General features: G+C 40.1%; 1 protein-coding gene across 1 annotated transcript in view; it reads left to right on the forward strand.

Annotated features, from left to right (window-relative positions):
- The window catches only part of LOC138681613 (pecanex-like protein 2), a 1,209,413-nt gene that overhangs the window by 1,098,808 nt on the left and 88,970 nt on the right, over positions 1 to 21,635 (forward strand). The window contains exon 28 of the mRNA XM_069769269.1: positions 7,438 to 7,582. Coding sequence (XP_069625370.1) covers positions 7,438 to 7,582 — 145 coding nt within the window. The remainder of the gene's footprint in view (positions 1 to 7,437; positions 7,583 to 21,635) is intronic.

The raw sequence follows: 21,635 nt of genomic DNA on the forward strand, positions 1-21,635 counted from the left end.
AATGAGAAATTGCTGGTCAACTTTTAACCTCTAACAAAAAAAAATTTTGGTTCCAAAATTGTGCTGATGTAAAGTAGACATGTGGGAAATGTAACTTATTAAGTATTTTGTGTGACATATCTTTGTGATTTAATTGCATTAAAATTCAAAGTTGGAAAATTGCTAAATTTTCAAAATTTTTGCCAAATTTCAATTTTTTTTCACAAATAATCGCAGGTAATATCAAAGAAATTTTACCACTAACATGAAGTACAATATGTCACGAGAAAATAATGTCAGAATCACCGGGATCTGTTGAAGCGTTCCAGAGTTATAACCTCATAAAGGGACAGTGGTCAGAATTGTAAAAATTGGCCGGGTCATTTAACGTGCAAACCACCCTTGGGGGTAAAGGGGTCAAAACCTCCTTCTCGGGAATTGTCAGATTAAATAAACGAGTCTTAGGAAGTGTGGCACCAGGAACAAACTCAATTGCACAGTCGTAATCTCTATGGAGTGGTAGAGCTCCAAAAATACCCTCAAGAAATCCTGAATGGCTTCACGTAGCCCCTACTTAACAACGGCAGCAATGTGAACATTACAACAATTACCATAACAACCCTGACCCCAGGACCTTATAGTACTAGATGACCAGTCCAGCAAAGGATTGTGCATTTTTAACCAGGGTAAACCCAGGATGACTAGGCAAGGTAATTTAGCAAGAACAAACAAGTCTATACACTCCTGATGTTTCACATTCACCATAAGTGGGAACCCGGTAACCTTTCGAGAAATACACCCATGTTCTAGAGGAGTGTTATCAATAGCCACAACAGGAATAGGAGATTACAATGGTTCAGAATCAAACTTATATTTGTCTAGGAATTGTTGATCAATCAAATTAAGTGCAGAACCACAATCCACCATTGCCTGAAAATCAATGGAATGACCATGATATGTGGTCTTACCAGAAAAAAAAACTCTAGCTGACCGTAAAAATGCAATACGAACTGGAGTGTTAATCCTACTGACCTTTTTTTTTTTCTTTCCTTATGCAAACCTCACATTGCTTAATAAAATGGTCAGCCTTACCACAATACAAGCATAGCCCCTCAGAAAACCTCTTCTCCCTCTCCTGGGAACGAGAGGACATTGCCCCAAGTTGCATTGGCTGTCAACGGGGCTATCCTGAGAGACTGGGTCCAGCATTATAAGAGTCTTCTCTTCACTCCGCCTGTCTCTTAATCTTATATCCACACGGATAGCTAATGGCATAGCAGTTTCCAAAGTATCAGGTGCAGGATATGCAATGAGCAAATCTTTAACTCTTTCACTCAAACCTGCTAAAAACTGACGCTGGGTCATTCCACCTGACCTCTGCGGACCATTGTCTGAGCAGGGTGCATCCACAGAGCCCTGTTTAAGCCATCTATAACAACCCCATAGCAGAAAAAAATGCTTCTACTAATGTCAAACAAGGATCTTCAGGATGTAATGAAAACGCCCAGATTTGGGGTTCACCTCGCAATAAAAATATAATAATCCCCACACGCTGTAATTCACTCCCTGAAGATCTGGGTCTAAGCCGAAAATATAGTAAACATGCATTTTTAAATGTAGAAATTTCTAATGGGAACAATTTTGTCATGAGGTCCTCAAGTACGTGTGCTGGAAAGGTTATTGGACTGCATGTAACTTTGGGGCATGCCAGGCCTTGCATTCAATGCAACATTTTTTCCAGGAGGCCCTCCTGTACGTCTCGTGAAAGGGGTATTGGGGTGCGTCCTAATTTTTGGTAGCCCAGCCTCTCACGGCATAGACAATAACAGTATAGGAGACCCACTGTTTAATGGCCCTTTAAGAAGATTAATCCTGCCAGATGCCCCTCTAAAAATAGGCTCTGTGACTTTAAGAGTCCCTCCTTCATAAATGTAATAAAATGTGTCTGCTTATGTGTCACACAACACATGGCTAGGTTTGTTAAATGTTACAATGACATTTCCCAATGAATGCATTTGTATTGGTTGAAAGCAATGCTAAAGTTTAAAAACGCATCAAAAATGCTGCGTGTGAACATAGCCCAAGTGATGGAGGAACATTTTTGTTTGGGGTTAATTATTTTGCGTTAAATGCAAGTCATTACCCTGGAAAGGATGTTCCTTAATGTATTTCCCAGCAAAATCCATTTCGGTTTTGGTTTTGTGTGTTTTTTGGTTCACCCATAAAAATGGTGTGAAACTCTGACAACATTATTTACAGCTGTGACCTAAGAGTCAGGAATGCTTCAATGAGCAGTGTTTTCATTATTTTCAGATGTTTTTAGACCTCAAAAGGACCTCCCATAGACTTACATTGGGCTCGGTGTTCTGTCCGAGTATTGCAAATTGTTCGACCCGAGCAACGAGCACCTGAGCATTTTAGTGCTAGCTCATCACTAGTTGTGATCAGATTACACAAAAATTCCACTTGTTTGGCCACCAAAGTAAGCACTATGTCTGGCGATAAACCAATACAGTTCATCACCCCAAGAACGCCATCCCCACAGTGAAACATGGTGGTGGCAGCATCATGCTGTAGAGATGTTTTTCAGCAGCAGGGACAGGGAAAATGGTCCAAATCAAGGGGAAGATGGATGGTGTGAAATGCAGGGATATTCTTGAGCAAAACATGTTTCAGTCTGTCAGTAATTTGAGACTGGGACAGAGGTTCTCCTTCCAACAAGACAATGATACAAAAGATACTGTTAAAGCAATGCTCGAGTGGTTTAAGGGGAAACGTGTAAACATTTTGAAGTGGCCTAGTCAAAACCCAGACCTTAATCTAATTGAGAATCTGAGAAATAGGCAAAAATCAATTGCAAGATATAGAAAGAGACTTATACACAATAACTTGCAGCTGTAATTGCCACAAAAGCAGACTCTACAAAGTACTGAATTTAGGGGGTAAATAGTTAAGTACACTGATGTTTTCAGTCATTTTGTCCTTTTTGTTGTTTCCTTAATAACAAAAACAAATGTTCACATATATAATCAAAATACAATAAAAAAATAACCAGCAGAATAAATCTTGCTATCTATCCCTGTGCTGTATAATACCAAGACATGATGAATGAAGGCTTCACACGATCTGCAATCTCCTGAACTTGACAAAATGATTTTCCTCCTGGTGATATATCATTTTCTTTGTTTAACTCATGTATTTTTTGGAGCAAATCTGCTTGGAGCAACAAGATAGAATAACTTCCTCCACAATCTCCATGGAACAAAGGTGGCAAGTTTGGAGAACTCTTCAGGCTTTTTTATGTACTTCTATCACTGGATGACATTGTTTCAAATAGAGATGTGCACAGTCAGGTCTTATGTCCTGCTCTGTTTTCCTGCATAGAACATGCCCACAACACTATTCCATATAAGTCAATGAGTCATTTTCTTATGCCTGGGTGTTTGCTGTAAGCAAATTCTATAGAGCCACTGTTGAAGCTACTCAGCAAAGTCATTTTATGGCTGTGGACTGAATGATGCTTCAGCTGATCATTTGTCTAGTAGTAATCTCAGTCGACACTCCCATACAGAGGAGTGCTTACTTGGCCAAGCGCTCCTGTGTTCTCTACACCATGCTCCAAATTATTAGGCAAATGACTTTTTTCTCGGATTTTCCTAAATGGTCAGTGCAAATGACAGTCAGACTAATAAAAGTCATCACCCGTTAGAGTATACATCGAATTTTATTGAAGAAACCTCCCAATGATAACAGTATATTCTCCAAAATGAATAAAAACTCAAAATGCACTGTTCCAAATTATTATGCACAGTAGAATTTCTAAACAATTGATATGTTTTGAAGAACTGAAAATGCTCATTTGTGAAATTTGCAGCATTAGGAGGTCATATTCACTCAACAAAAAAGCTATTTAACTCCAAAACATCCTAACAGGCCAAGTTACATGTTAACATAGGAACTTCATTGATATCACCTTCACAATTCTTGCGTCCATTGAACTTGTGAGTTTTTGGAGAGTTTCTGCTTGTATTTCTTTGCATGAAGTCAGAATAGCCTCCCAGAGTTGCTGTTTTGATGTGAACTGCCTCCCACCCTCATAGATCTTTTGCTTGATGATGCTCCAAATGTTCTCTATAGGGTTGAGGTCAGGGGAAGATGGTGGCCACACCATGATTTTATCTCCTTTTATGCCCATAGCAGCCAATGTCTCAGAGGTATTCTTTGCAGCATGAGATGGTGCATTGTCATGCATGAAGATGATTTTGCTCCTGAAGGCATGTTTCTGCTTTTTATACCATGGAAGAAAGTTGTCAGTCAGAAACTCTATATACTTTGCAGAGGTCATTTTCACACCTTCAGGAACCTTAAAGGGCCCTACTAGTTGTTTCCCCATGATTCCGGCCCAAAAAATGACTCTTCCATTTCCTTGCTGACGTCGCAGCCTTGTTGGGACATGGTGGCCATCCACCAACCATCCACTACTCCATCCATCTGGACCATCCAGGGTTGCTCGACACTCATCAGTAAACAACACTGTATGAAAATTAGTCTTCATGTATGTCTGGGCCCACTGCAACCGTTTCTGCTTTATGCCTTCATTCATTATGCCTTTATCTGCATGAACTCTGTCTGTGCTCTGTTTCAGTCACAAATCTCTTCACAGTATGATGATCACTCTTACGTTTTCGTGAAATATCTAATGCTTTCATACCTTGTCCAAGGCATTGCAGTATTTAACACTTTTCAGCAGCAAGAGATCCTTTTTATTTCCCATAATGCTTGAAACCTATGGCCTGCTTAATCATGTGGAACATCATTTTTAAGTAGTTTTCCTTTAACCCCTTAATGACAGCCAATACGTCTTTTAACTGACCTGAGATATAAGAGAATAGCCTCCCCATACAGGTGACAATCCAGCAGCTGTCGGCTGTACACTATAGCTGACAACTTGCTGCATCAGCCACGATCAGTATTTGCACCTTCTAAATCTGTTCAACCCCTTAGATGCTGCTGTCAATAGTGACTACATCATTATAAATGGTTAACAGAGTGTGGGGGCTTCTTCTTTATCCCAATCTGTGCCCTCAGATCATGATTGTGTGGTCCTGATGTTTGCGATGGCAATTCATGGCCAAATCGCGGCCTTAGAGTCTGACGGCTGTAGTAATCTGTTTAGAAGTTAGCAACATTTAGGTGGTAAAAATACACATTTTCATTTCTGTCATGCCACTTTGCATTAATTCCTGTAAAGCACCTGAAGGGTTAATAAACTACCTGACTGCAGTTTTCAATATGTCAGGGGGTGCTGTTTTTAAAATGGTATCACGTTTGGGGGTTTCCCAATATATGGGACCCCTAAAGTCACTTCAAACATGGATAAGTCCCTAAAAAAATAAATGTGGTAAATTTCTTTGAAAAAATGAAAAATTGCTGCTACATTTTTAAACCTCCTAAAATGCTAACAAAATAAAATAACATTTTACAAATGGTGCAGATGTAAAGCCGACATGTGGGAAATGTTATTTATTAATAGTTTGCTGTTGTATGACTATCTGGATTAAAGGAATAATCATTCAAATTTAGAAAATTGCTAATTTTTTAACATTTTTCTCAAATTTTTTATATTTTTTATAAATAAACACAAAAAATGTTGAACTAAATTTACCATTATCATAAAGTATAATGTGTCACGAAAAAACAATCTCAAAATCACTGGGATTTGTTGAAGCGTTGCAGAGTTATTACCACATAAATTGACACTGGTCAGATTTCAAAAATTTGGCTCGGTCACTAAGGGGTTAATCCCTTCACCCCGAAGCCTCTTTTCACCTAAGTGACAGGGCCAATTTTTACAATTCTGACCACTGTCACTTTATGAGGTCATAACTCTGAAACGCTTCAACAGATCCTGGTGATTCTGAGATTGTTTTCTCGTGACATATTGTACTTTATGATAAGGGTAAAACTTCTTTGATATGACTTGCATTTATTTGTGAAAAAAATGAAAATTTGGCGAAAATTGTGAACATTTTGCAATTTTCAAATTTTTAGTTTTTATGCCCTTAAATTAGAGAGTTATATCACATAATATAGTTAATAAACAACATTTCCCACATGTCTGCTTTACATCAGCACAATTTTGGAAACATAATTTTTTTGTTAGGGAGTTATAAGGGTTAAAAGTTGACCAGCGATTTCTCAATTTTACAACAAAATTTGCAAAACCAATTTATTTAGGGACCACCTCACATTTGAAGTGAATTTGAGGGGCCTATATGACAGAAAATGCCCAAAAGTGACACCATTCTAAAAACTGCACCCCTCAAGGTGCTCAAAACCACATTCAAGAAGATTATTAACCCTTCAGGTGCTTCACAGGAATTTTTGAAATGTTAAAAAATGAACATTTAACTTTTTTTCACACAAAATTTACTTCAGATCTAATTTGTTTTACGGTACCAAGGGTATCAGGTGAAATTGGACCCCAAAAGTCGTTGTGCAATTTGTCATGAGTACACTGATACACCATATGCTGGGGGGAACCACTGTTTGGGCGCATGGCAGAGCTCGGAAGGGAAGGAGCGCCGTTTGACTTTTCAATGCAAAATTGGGTGGAATTGAGATTGGACACCTTGTCGCGTTTGGAGAGCCCCTGATGTGCCTAAACAGTGGAAACCCCCCCACAAGTGACACCATTTTGGAAAGTAGACCCCTAAGGAACTTATCTAGATGTGTGGGGAGCACTTTAAACCCCCAAGTGCTCCACAGAAGTTTATAATGTAGAGCCGAAAAATAAAAAATCATTTTTTTCACAAAAATGATCTTTTCCCCAAAATTTTTTATTTTCCCAATGGTAACAGCACCGATCACGGGCATTGCGGCGGGGTGCCAGCTGTCACATACAGCTGACACCCGCCGTACTAGTACTGCGGCTGGCACAATTGCAGTTGCCGCAGCGCCGTACTAGTATGGCGCATGGCACGAAGGGATTAATTAGAATCACCTGGAAAACTAATTATCACATGTGTTTAAGATTGATTTTAGTGATCCATTGAGCCCTGAGACCCAATACCATCCACCAGTTTATTTGAAAAACAAAACAATCTTTATGACACTTAAATCCAATTTGCATAATAATTTGGAACATGGTGTATGAGAAAGCTGTCAACTGACACATTGGCCGGTGTATTATCTTAGGGAGAGCAATGCGATCAGCAGTCTGAAATAAGCATGTCCGATTAACATCTCTCCAGACCATCAATCAGCCAATGCCCCCATATACATCAGACTGTTTGCCTAACTCGGCAGTTTCAGCTAACATTAGTCTAATGTGTATGGTGGGACTTAAGATGGCTAAATCTCTAATTATGTAAAGTAAATAAAATAATTAATTTGCAATAGTTAAATAGAATTAATAATAATTAAAATAATTAACATTGTCAAAAATTCTCCCTTTAGTTTGGATGCATTTCTTCATGGATTACATACATTATTTAAGGGACATTATCAAATATCCAAAGAAGAAGAATGGGTATTTGCAGACATGGATTTATTACACACAGTTGTTTCTCCAGCAATTCGAATGGCCTTGAAACTGCACCAGGTATGTGTCTTCTATAAAATAAAATGCTATAAAACAATATGATAACTAATAAAATTCTGCTAACTTTATGTTATACTTAACTAGCTATTGAACCCGTGGCCGGGTGGCGAGCATTTTTATTGGAACATTTATACAGTGTTTTCAATAAAATGGCACAGGAGATCACCGTATCAGCGTGTAATTGACTCCAGCACCAATTTATTGAAGTAATGCATTACTGTCAACAGAGCAGTGCGCAAGCGGAGGCCATGGGGTTAATGGTTATGGCTGGCGCGTACGCACTGCTATGTTGAAGTTGTTGTACAATTCGTCAATAAAATGCCGACTGAGTACACGCTTGCATATCCTGTGATATCAATCGACATTTTGTTTAAGACACACTGCCTGCGAATTTGCAAACACAGAGTCTTCAATAAAATGGTGCCGTAGTGTGGTATGTGTGCTGACTCCGGCGCGACACTGAACAGGCACCATCCATCCCGGCTTCAGACAGAAAAACCATCCACTATTAGATATAAGATAGCGGTCTTCAAAAATTTACTGACATGACTGCCTGTAACTACTGTACATCTACATGTTTTATTTTATTGTGAAAAACAATAAAAATATTTGTAAGATATTCTGAGCAGGGGGAAATAAATTACAAACAAGTGCCTGGAAGTGTTATGTCCTAAGACTTAGGAATTATACAGTATTGTATTATGATCAGGGTCAGACTAAGGTCCACAGGGGAAATTGAGCCTAGAGGACCACCCTACAGCTATATGCAAATACCTGTTAACAGTCATCCCAGATATAGTGGAGCATCGACTGTAAAACACAGGCGGCTCCTGCACATCTACTGTGCACCACCATAACTGTGATGTATAATTACTGTAGTTTGCATTAATGGTTCTTTGCTGAAAACAAGTTATCAGATATCCACAGGTTAGGTAGGTTATTATAACTTATTGATCGGAAATCCTACCATTGGAAATCACAATGATCGGAAGAATGGGGAATTCTTATCCCTGACAGGGAACTTTTATCCCCATTTTATACCCATTTAGAATTGAGTGTCCGGTAGGATATCTGACCACAACTCCATTCATCCTCTTTGGGAAATTCTAGAAAGAGCCAAGTACAGTCATTAGGGCATGAATGGATCTGTGGTCAAGTTGTACATGCCGCTCCATACTGATGGGGATAAAAGTTGTACATTCTGCAGATCTGTGCAGGTCCCAGCAGTTGGACTCCCAACAATCAATAGCTTATCAATTAACAGTTGACCATGTTCACACGCTCAGTATTTGGTCTGCATTTTACATCAATATTTGTAAGCCAAAACAAGGAGTGGAACAATCATAGAAACATGTCACTACTTCTGAATTTATCACCAACTCCTGGTTTGGGCTTACAAATACTGAGACAAATTACTGACCAAATACTGAATGTGTGATCATGGCCACAGGATAGGTAATTACTTGTTTTCCGTAGAACCCCTGTAAGTTCATATTTGCTATTGTGTAACAGTCACAGGACAGGGATGAGTTAAATGTCCAAGTATTTAATCTCTTTTGTAAATCGAGAATCTTCCCCTTATTGATATCAGAGAGAACAAGTGACCTCCATACATGAAACAATCCCCTATGACAAGACCAATAATACCACATACAAGGAACAATTACCAGCACACCATGACCAGACTACATATTACCACCTCTTAGTGACCGGATAATACCACATATAAGGAACAAATACCACGACATCATGATCAGACTACATATTGCAACCACATAGTGACCGAATAATGCCACATACAGGGGACAAATACTACCACAACATGACCAGACCACATATTACCACCACATAGCGACCAAATCATACCACATTTAAGGGACAAATAATGTCACACCCAGACCAAACCACATACTACCACCACATAGTGACCGAATAATACCACACAGGGGACAAATACCACCACACCATGACCAGACCACATATTACTAAAACATAGTGAATGAATAATACCACATACAAGAGAAATATCCCGACATCATGACAAGATCACATATTTTACCACCACATAGTGACCAAGCATATAGTATATAGTGTCAGTGTATAGGTAATACAGTGACCACCGGTAAGATTATAAACAGGAGTTCTGGATATAGTATACAGTGTATAGTGTCATTGTACAGGTAATACAGTGATCACCAGTGACATTACACACAGGAGCTCTGTACATAGTATAAAGTGTATAGATAGTGTCAGTGTACAGGTAGCACACCGACTCTCTAGTGACGTTGGTAGTTGAAGTCCTTCATCTTCAATTTTTTTACTTAATCCCATGCAGACCGATTTTAGAGCACATTGCCCACTTTTCCCCCAACTTCTACACTACATCAGATGAAAAAAAAAAGAGCCATAATGCCACCCTGCACAGTAACAGCACCCCCCTTTTGTTCTCCCCTATGGATGACCGTATCCTCTAAAATAAATTAAACAAAAGCAGAAATAATGTCCCCAGATTGGCTCCTACAGTAGGTGTCCCCAGTCTCCACCATAAACCAATAATGTATGTTCCTCATCCTGACCTCCATACAGTAATTATGTCACTCCTTTATTTAATAAGTTGCAAGATCCTGGGCCCCATTATTTAATGTCCCCATTCTGGACCCTAATGTCCACTTAAATAAGGTCCCAATCCTGGGTCCATTCCAGTAATAATGTCCCCATCCTTGGCCCCTATGACGCCCCATCCTGGGTCCTTATGTCCACTTTAAAAATGTCCCCATCCTGGGACCCCTATATCTGCCCCTATGTCCACTACTTGCCCAATCACAGCAGGGGAGGGTTATTGTTTTCACCTTATTGCAATACCCGGCGTCCTCCTGTGGCTTCATATTCGGCGTTGTTGTTAAAATGGCCGGCGACTGCAGCTGTGACAGAACACTCTGCTCTGTGACAGGCCGTGCGCTAATGTCACATAGCAGTGATGTTAAATCGGAGGCCACACACTGATGTCTGCAGCCTTTGATAGGCTGGAGGCCTTTCAATGTTACTGCTATCAAAGGCTGCAGGGGTCATTGTGCGGCCTCTGATTGGCCAGCGGCCATTACTGTAACTGTTATGTGATCTCGGTATGCAGCTTGTCATAGAGTAGAGCGCCCTGTCACAGCTGCAGCCGGTGTTCATATTGATGTAAGTCATCACCAGGCTGGCTCTAGGTTTTCATGGACCCCAGGCAAGAGAGTATCAGTGGGCCCCTTTACCACATACCATGATTCCTGAGGCACAGATAAGAATTATAGGTGTAGTACAAAGCCAAAGATTTCAACGACTTCTTACATTACATGAGTGATATCTACTGTTAATTCTACAATAGCTCAGAAACCAGCAGTGTGTGACCTGAGGGATACAAACGTTTTCATTTTTGGCCAGACAGTATAGTCCTCCATACAGTATTATGGGCACCACATAATCCTTCATATAATATTATGGTCCCTATATAGTCCTCCATATAGCAACAAAAGACCAAATATGAAGATACTGTAGCCAATATCTCCACCATGCTCACACCCCAAGTGGGGGAGCCACCCGGGGAGATATTCAATACCAATTATCAAAACGGACACGCCTCAAAATAGCAACAAGAAGGAAACAATGGAGTTTGAACTCCATAAACAAATATTTATTATTTACAACAAATGGCAACCATAGCCAAAAAACATACAAATATCATAATTCAAATAGACATTACATATAATTGAAAAGGAGGGTGAATAGTAGCAAAAGATGGAAATAGACACCATGTGGGTAATCCTGATACCAAATTTAATACTAATAAAGTGCGTAGTGCCACAAAGTAACAGGGTAAAGGACCAGATAATATAAAGTTCCCCTACAGATCTATACTAATGGCTATGTGTAAATCTAACTAGCCCTGCGCACAGGTTAAATGACCACAAAGTCCGGTCAATAATCAAAGGCCAAAAAGAGGAGGGGAAAAGACGCCATAAATAAGCCCATGTTGATCCTTACCCAAGTATTGGTAACCAGGATACCCCACACGGTGGCCCCAACGCGCGTTTCGCGTCAGCTTTGTCAGGGGGCAGTGTTGCTACACGTCCAGGGTGTGCCTTATAAATGTGCGCAATCTAATGTAATATTTTCCACCTGGTGCGGCGCATGTCGCTGCTCGTCTGACTGGGAATTGCATCCCCAGGCGGCATCCAAGATGGCGCCGCGGCCAGTGCCGTCGCGCTGACGTCACTGAGCCGCACACGTCATCAAGCGGCGCCGCCCACAATGCCCCGGACCTCGGACGTCAGCAGACATGCGCACAGTGGAGCTGTGCTGCTGCACGAAAGGTAATGTAACTAAATAGGGGCGGAACTAACAGACAAATAGAAGACAGGAGCCGAAAGTGACTTAATTATAAGGAGAAAAAGATTAACCCTTGAGCGATTATGTCCTCTCCTGCGTGCCCTATAACAGTGCTTAATATAGTACAATTAATGTTTAAAACTTCATGTGACAACATTCCTTAATGATATTGTGGACCTATAAAAAACACATAAGTACGAAAAACAGGATGTACGAGTGCTGATACATGATATGTGCAAGACATTAAATATCACAAGATAAAGTACAAAATGTGACATATAGTTAATACCATATATAATACTTTACATAAAATTAAAAATATACAGCACAGTTAATTTAATGGTGATAGTGGACCGCACTAAAAAATGCAGAATGTACATAAGCGGTGAACATAGAGATGACAGAGTTTTCATTTGTCCATAAGTGCCATAAATTCAAGGGGGTCAGAGGAGATGGATTCAAAATGTCCAAGGACGAGCCAAGATGAACTTCGCTGAGGCAACAAGAGCTCCACTCAAATAGCACACCAAATTGTGTGGTAAGTATAAATAAATTGAAACTAAAAAAGGTCAAAAGAAAAAATTAATAAAAATGAAAAGATTAAAAATAACCAAAGACAACACACAACACCAAATAATTAAATACATATAACAAGACCGGAGACAAATATTATAAAAAGGAACTAAAGCTAAGCTGTTCATTGAGACCCACTGGAGCAAGTGTATGTAATACTGCAATCCAGCGGCATTCACGTTGGGCCAGTTTTTGTTTGGCATCACCACCTCTTATGCCTGTATGGATCTTCTCAATTCCCCAAACTTTAAGATCCCTGGGATTAAAATTATGATGTCTCCGAAAATGTTTTGGAATTGGTTTCAAATTCTCAATATCCTCCACCTCTCTAGCTGCCTTAATGTCGCGTACGTGTTCACGTACACGAACACGTAACTCCCTTGATGTTAATCCGATGTAGATGAGTTTACATGTGCAAGTCGCATAATATACGACATAAGTCGTGCTACATGTGATATGTTCTTTAATCCTAAACTCACGTACACCATCAGATGAAGTGAAGGTGGAGGATCTAACCATATTCCTGCAGGCCAGACAATCACCGCATGGGAAGAAACCATTTTTTTGTTTCCCAGCTTTAAATGGATCCTGGGTTTTTGCCACGTAATGACTATGTACTAATATATCTTTGATATTATTGCTCCTACGTGCTGTCATAAGAGGTCGTGCCAATAGACAGTTTCTAAGCAAGGGATCGGTTGTTAGAACACAAACACTCGCCTCATCTCTTCCCATCTGTGGTTAAAAGTGGATATAAACCTAGGCTGATTTTCCCATGCTGTTTCCCTGGTCTTGTCTCTTTCCACCAAAAGATCATTTCTACTTGTATGTTTAGCTCTTACATACCCCCTCTTTATAGTCCGTCTGCTGTACCCTCTTTGACGGAAATGCTCCCCAAGGCATGGGAAAGTCAGCCTAGGTTTATATCCACTTTTAACCACAGATGGGAAGAGATGAGGCGAGTGTTTGTGTTCTAACAACCGATCCCTTGCTCAGAAACTGTCTATCGGCACGACCTCTTATGACAGCACGTAGGAGCAATAATATCAAAGATATATTAGTACATAGTCATTACGTGGCAAAAACCCAGGATCCATTTAAAGCTGGGAAACAAAAAAATGGTTTCTTCCCATGCGGTGATTGTCTGGCCTGCAGGAATATGGTTAGATCCTCCACCTTCACTTCATCTGATGGTGTACGTAAGTTTAGGATTAAAGAACATATCACATGTAGCACGACTTATGTCGTATATTATGCGACTTGCACATGTAAACTCATCTACATCGGATTAACATCAAGGGAGTTACGTGTTCGTGTACGTGAACACGTACGCGATATTAAGGCAGCTAGAGAGGTGGAGGGTATTGAGAATTTGAAACCAATTCCGAAACATTTTCGGAGACATCATAATTGTAATCCCAGGGATCTTAAAGTTTGGGGAATTGAGAAGATCCATACAGGCATAAGAGGTGGTGATGCAAACAAAAACTGGCCCAACGTGAATGCCGCTGGATTGCAGTATTACATACACTTGCTCCAGTGGGTCTCAATGAACAGCTTAGCTTTAGTTCCTTTTTATAATATTTGTCTCCGGTCTTGTTATATGTATTTAATTATTTGGTGTTGTGTGTTGTCTTTGGTTATTTTTAATCTTTTCATTTTTATAAATTTTTTCTTTTGACCTTTTTTAGTTTCAATTTATTTATACTTACCACACAATTTGGTGTGCTATTTGAGTGGAGCTCTTGTTGCCTCAGCGAAGTTCATCTTGGCTCGTCCTTGGACATTTTGAATCCGTCTCCTCTGACGCCCTTGAATTCACGGCACTTATGGAAAAATGAAAACTCTGTCATCTCTATGTTCACCGCTTATGTACATTCTGCATTTTTTAGTGCGGTCCACTATCACCATTAAATTAACTGTGCTGTATATTTTTAATTTTATGTAAAGTATTATATATGGTATTAACTATATGTCACATTTTGTACTTTATCTTGTGATATTTAATGTCTTGCACATATCATGTATCAGCACTCGTACATCCTGTTTTTCGTACTTATGTGTTTTTTATAGGTCCACAATATCATTAAGGAATGTTGTCACATGAAGTTTTAAACATTAATTGTACTATATTAAGCACTGTTATAGGGCACGCAGGAGAGGACATAATCGCTCAAGGGTTAATCTTTTTCTCCTTATAATTAAGTCACTTTCGGCTCCTGTCTTCTATTTGTCTGTTAGTTCCGCCCCTATTTAGTTACATTACCTTTCGTGCAGCAGCACAGCTCCACTGTGCGCATGTCTGCTGACGTCCGAGGTCCGGGGCATTGTGGGCGGCGCCGCTTGATGATGCGTGCGGCTCAGTGACGTCAGCGCGACGGAACTGGCCGCGGCGCCATCTTGGATGCCGCCTGGGGATGCAATTCCCGGTCGGACGAGCGGCGACATGCGCCGCACCAGGTGGAAAATATCACATTAGATTGCGCACATTTATAAGGCACACCCTGGACGTGTAGCAACACTGCCCCCTGATGAAGCTGAAGCGAAACGCGCGTTGGGGCCACCGTGTGGGGTATCCTGGTTACCAATACTTGGGTAAGGATCAACATGGGCTTATTTATGGCGTCTTTTCCCCTCCTCTTTTTGGCCTTTAATTATTGACCGGACTTTGTGGTCATTTAGCCTGTGCGCAGGGCTAGTTAGATTTACACATAGCCATTAGTATAGATCTGTAGGGGAACTTTATATTATCTGGTCCTTTACCCTGTTACTTTGTGGCACTACGCACTTTATTAGTATTAAATTTGGTATCAGGATTACCCACATGGTGTCTATTTCCATCTTTTGCTACTATTCACCCTCCTTTTCAATTATATGTAATGTCTATTTGAATTACGATATTTGTATGTTTTTTGGCTATGGTTGCCATTTGTTGTAAATAATAAATATTTGTTTATGGACTTTAAACTCCATTGTTCCCTTCTTGTTGATAGTCCTCCATATAGTATTATGAGCATCAAATAGACTTCCATACAGTATTATGGGCATCGCATAGTACTCCATACAGTAGAATGGGCCACATAGATTGCACCATACAGTATAATAAGCCCAATATATTGCTCCATACAGTACAATGGTCCCTCACGGTGCTCCATGCAATATAGTGGCCCTATATATTGCTCCATGCAGAATAATGACCCCACATAATGCTCCATACAGTATAATGGCCCCATATAATATGCCCTATATAATGCACCATACAGTATAATGGGCCAAATATAATGCTACACACAGTATAAAGGCCCCATATTTTGCTCCATACATTATAATGGGCCCCATATAATGCTCTATTCAATATATAATGGGCCCCATATAATGCTCCTTCATTGAGTATATAATGGGCCCCATATATTGCTCCATACAGAATATAGTAGGCCCCATATAATGCTCCTCCATACAGTATATAATAGGCCCCATATAATGCGCCATACAGTAAAATATAATGGGCTTCATATAATGCCCTATACAGTATATAATGGACCTCATATAATAATCCATACAGTATATAATGGTTTCCATATAATGCTCCATACAGTATATAATAGACCGCATATAATGCTCCTCCGTACAGTATATAATGGGACCCATATAATGTTCCATACAGTATATAATAGGCCCCATATAATGCTCCTACATACAGTATATAATGGACCCCATATAATGCTCCATACAGTATATAATAAACCTCATATAATGCTCCCCCATACAGTATATAATGGAACCCATATAAATGTTCCATACAGTATATAATAGGTCCCATATAATGCTTCTGTATACGGTATATAATGGGCCCTATATAATACTCCATACAGTATATACAGTGGGGATAAAAAGGATTTAGTCAGCCACCAATTTTGCAAGTTCTCCCACTTAAAAAGATGAGAGAAGCCTGTAATTGACATTATATATAGACCACAACTATGAGAGTCAAAATTGAGCAAACAAATCCAGAAAATCACCTTGTCTGATTTGGCAAGATGTTTTTTTCAAATTATGGTGGAAAATGAGTATTTTTTCGCCTAAAAACATGCAAGATTCCTGGCTCTCACAGACCTGTAACTTCTTCTTTAAGAGGCTCCTCTGTCCTCCACTCATTACCTGTAGTAATGGCACCTGTTTGAACTTGTTATCAGTATGAAAGACACCTGTCCACAACCTCAAACAGTCACACTCCAAACTCCACTGTGGTTAAGACCAAAGAGCTGTCGAAGGACACCAGAAACAAAATTGTTGCCCTGCTCCAGGCTGGGAAGACTGATTCTGCAATAGGTAAGCAGCTTGGTGTGATGAAATCAACTGTGGGAGCAATAATAGCAAAATGTAAGACATACAAGACCACTGATATTCTCCCTCGATCAGGGGCTGCGCGCAAGATCTCACCACATGGGGTTAAAATGATCACAAGAACGGTGAGCAAAAATCCCAGAACCATACGGGGGGGGGGGGGTGGGGGACCTAGTGAATGACCTGCATAGAGCTGGGACCACCGTAATAAAGGCTACCATCAGTAACACACTATGCCGCCAGGGACTCAGATCCTACAGTGCCAGATATGTTCCCCTGCTTAGGCCATCTGTTTGCTAGAGAGCATTTGGATTATCCATAAGAGTATTGGGAGAATGTCATATGGTCTGATGAAATCAAAGTAGAACTGATTGGTAGAAACAAACCTCGTCGTGACAAAATGCTGAGTTGCATCCAAAGAACCCCATACCTACTGTGAGACATGGGGGTGGCAACATCATTCTTTGAAGCTTTTTCTCTGCAAAGGGAATAGGACGACTGATCCGTGTACATGAAAGAATGAATGGGGCCATGTATCGTGAGATTTTGAGTGCAAACCTCCTTCCATCAGCAAGAGCATTAAACATGTAACGTGGATGGGTCTTTCAGCATGGTAATGATCCTAAGCACACTGCCAGGGCAACGAAGGAGTGGATTCGTAAGAAGCATTTGAAGGCCGTGGAGTGGCCTAGCCAGTCTCCAGATCTCAACCCCATAGAAAATCTTTGGAGGGAATTGAAAGTCCATGTTGCCCAGCATCAGGACCAAAACATCACTGCTCCAGAGGAGATCTGCATGGAGGAATGGGCCAACATACCGCCAACAGTGTGTTAGGGATAGCGGAATGCACCAAATAATAAGATAGATTAAGGTGCATTCGCAGCCCTGGGTCCACTGTGCAGAGATGGAACCTGCTGCCAAGTAATGACGGACTATATGGCGGTACAATGTGAATACACACATGGGTTAACTTCACCCTGTGTGAAGGAAGCGAACCCTGTTAAGTCACAGGGCCACGGTACCGCACACAAGAGCGCAAGCAAGGAGTCACCAAGCTCAGTCACAAAACTTGGCATCCGAGTCCGACTAGACTACTTGCGCTCGACACCGCTAATGGGGTGTCAGCGTAACCAAAGTAATAATAAAAGATGCACGAGAGTCCATGCGGTGCCGCACTGGCGGACGCCACTAACCACCCAGGCTTGGGTCAGGAAAGCGCTGTGAAAGCGCACGGCGCCACACTGGCGGTCACAGCAATTAGACGCTGTATGGTGTGTAACGTGCTGGTAGCTAAGTCGGGCGCTAGATAGCAATCACCCACCTTCCGCGAACGGTCATCCAATAGGGAGGGGATTTTAATGAACGACTTTCACTCACAACACACACACGTTTACAAATGTACACTAGCGCATGGCCGTGCGGTCATGCGCAGCTTATATAGCTGCAGCATGTTCAGGACCTTCCAATAAAGGACCAATGGGAACCCCTGCAGCATCTGAGCATGTGACCCTCGATCTCCAATGGGAGATCTCACCCTGGGCATGCTCAGAAGGGAAAAAGCAGGACTTACATCCCAAAAGCGTCTGCTCGCCGCTGCCCAGCACTAGCTTCAATGGCAGAAGCAGGCAAAGCAGCAGTAAACCTATGCAAAGAATGAGACTGAGCAAGACACTGGGAACGATGTCTCCGCTGAGCAGACTCTACTGCGGCTGGAGAAGAATGGGAGACTGCAGCAGAGATAGTTCGAGATTCCCCCTGTGCAGAGGTGGGAACTCCACACTTAACACAGTGTGTGCCAACCTTGTGAAGACTTACAGAAAACGTTTGACCACTGTCATTGCAAACTAAGGATATTTAAAAAATATTGAGATGAACTTTTGTTAATGACCAAATATTTATTTTCCACCATAATTTGAAAAATAAATCTTGCCAAATCAGACAAGGTGATTGTTCTAGATTTGTTTTCTCAATTTTAACTCTCATAGTTGAGGTCTACCTATGATGTCAATTATAGGCCTCTTTCATCTTTTAAGTGGGAGAACTTGCAGAATTGGTGGCTGACTACGGTAAATACTTTTTCCCTAATGTGATAGGCCGCATATAATGTTCCTCCATACAATTTATAATGGGACCCATATAATGTTCCATACAGTATATAACAGGCCCCATATAGTACTCGATATAATGCTTCATACAGTATATAATAGGCCCCATATAACTCCCCATACAGTATATACAGTTGGGCTCAAAAGTTTACATACCCCAGCAGAATTTTTGCTTTCTTGGCCTTTTTTCATAGAATATGAATGATAACACTAAAACTTTTTCTCCACTCATGGTTAGTGGTTGGGTGAAGCCATTTATTGTCAAACTACTGTGTTTTCTCTTTTTAAACCATAATGACAACCCAAAACATCCAAATGACCCTGATCAAAAATTCACATACCCTGGTGATTTTGGCCTGATAACATGCACAGAAGTTGACACAAATGGGTTTGAATGGCTACTAAAGGTAACATCCTCACCTGTGACCTGTTTGCTTGTAATCAGTGTGTGTGCATAAAAGCGGAGTGAGTTTCTGGGATCCGATGTCTTTAAAGGGAGATTTGTAGTTAAAATTCTGCGCTGCCGCTAAGATGAATTTCAGGAGAGTATAGTTGATTCACAGTGGTTTTATTCAATGCGTTTCAGAGGTCTCATGCCCCCTTCATCAGGAAATACCACACAGATTATACAGGCATCAGAGGTATAAATAGTTTTGCTAGGTTACAAAAAAAAAAAAAATGAACACCAACAGGTCAGATGACTCAGTGTCAAAGTTGAATGATAACACACAATTAACAATTCAAACGATTAGAGAGGTGTATATAATGAAAAAATACAATGACTTCTTTATATTTCTAGACAATAGTTCCAAATGTGCAGCATTTAGGAGGAAAAAAAACAAAAAAACAATCTCTACTTAAATGGACAAGAACCTGTAAGAAAAGGAGTTACTCCAGTTCAGAAGCAAGTGCATTACAGATGAACCACCGTGTGGAATTAACAGGCTGCTTTTTCTTATTGAAAATCCATTGGAATTTTTACATTGAATGTGGAATAAAATCATGTTTTATTATTTTACATTAAAAAATATAAATATATATGTGAAGATTAATTTGTGGTGGTTTGTGGTGATCTAAAATTATGTCTAAAATTATGAAAATTATAATTAGTGAGTTTAAAATTGCGTCATGTACATAAGAGTAACAATTAAAGCAGCGAACCAGCGCTCGAGGTGAGTGCAGAAACAAAGTGAAAGTAACACTTCACCTGTCTAAGGACCAATGATAGATATCATATGTAAGAAGAGACAATATAGCATTGCCAGGAGAGGGGAATAATCTTTATTTTTTTTATATAGCGCTAACATATTCCGCAGCGCTTTACAGTTTGCACACATTATCATCTCTGTCCCCGATTGGGCTCACAATCTAGAATTCCTATCAGTATGTCTTTGGAATGTGGGAGGAAACCGGAGTGCCTGGAGGAAACCCACGCAAACACGGAGAGAACATACAAACTCTTTGCAGATGTTGTCCTGGGTGGGATTAGAACCCAGGACCCCAGCGCTGCAAGGCTGTAGTGCTAACCACTGCGCCACCGTGATCACTGAGTGCTGTGTATTCATTCATTCCCCTCCCCTGGCAATGCCATATTGTCTCTTCTTACATATGATATCTATCATTGGTCCTTGGACAGGTGAAGTGTTACTTTCACTTTGTTTCTGCACTCACCTCGAGCGCTGGTTCGCTGCTCAAATTGTTACTCTTATGTACGTGACACAATTTTAAACTCACTAATAATAATTTTCGTAATTTTAGATCACCACAAACCATCACAAATTAATCTTCACATATATATTTATATTTTTTAATGTAAAATAATAAAACATGATTTTATTCCACATTCAATGTAAAGATTCCAATGGATTTTCAATAAGAAAAATCAGCCTGTTGATTCCACACAGTGGTTCATCTGTAAGGCATTAGCTTCTGAACTGGAGTAACTCCTTTTCTTACAGGTTCTTGTCCATTTAATACATAACCAAAATCCACTAGTGGGCTCACCACCTCAAAAGACAATACTAGTCAACAAACACCATACTTATTGCAGGTGAAAAAGAGGCATAAGCAAATATAAAAACCGTATATACTTTATTTAGACAATAATAAAAAACAAGACAAGGATATTCATAAAAAACTGACGGCAGGCAGAGCAGGACAATAAGCTCATGAACTGTTAAAGCCACAAAAAACGCACCACATTTCAATAGTACAAAATAATTACTAAAACTGCATAATGACTTATATATTTAGTCTATATATGCAGGGTAAACTAATGAACATGCACTTTCTTGTAATAATACAGTAAATTCAGGGAATAGGCTATATATAACTTCCTAAGGGAACCTATACATATCTTATAGGAACCTAGACTGTCAGAATCTTATACTTCCTCAAGCAGTATATCTTATCTGAAAAAGTGTCTAGTGCAAAAGAAATGAAGGTGCCACATAGTACAACTTGCTTAAATTGCAGGCAAACTCGCTGATATCAGCTGTGTCATAAGCGGCTATAGTCCTATGTAACTTACATGAATATGCTTCCTGTCCTGCGCGCTCATCAGTCACCCCGACAGCGCCGTTTCGCCATTGTGGCTTCCTCAAAATAGGGGCATGTTTTTATGAATATCCTTGTCTTGTTTTTTATTATTGTCTAAATAAAGT

The sequence above is a fragment of the Ranitomeya imitator genome, chromosome 5 (assembly GCF_032444005.1).
Source record: "Ranitomeya imitator isolate aRanImi1 chromosome 5, aRanImi1.pri, whole genome shotgun sequence".
NCBI classification, from domain to species: Eukaryota; Metazoa; Chordata; class Amphibia; order Anura; family Dendrobatidae; genus Ranitomeya; species Ranitomeya imitator.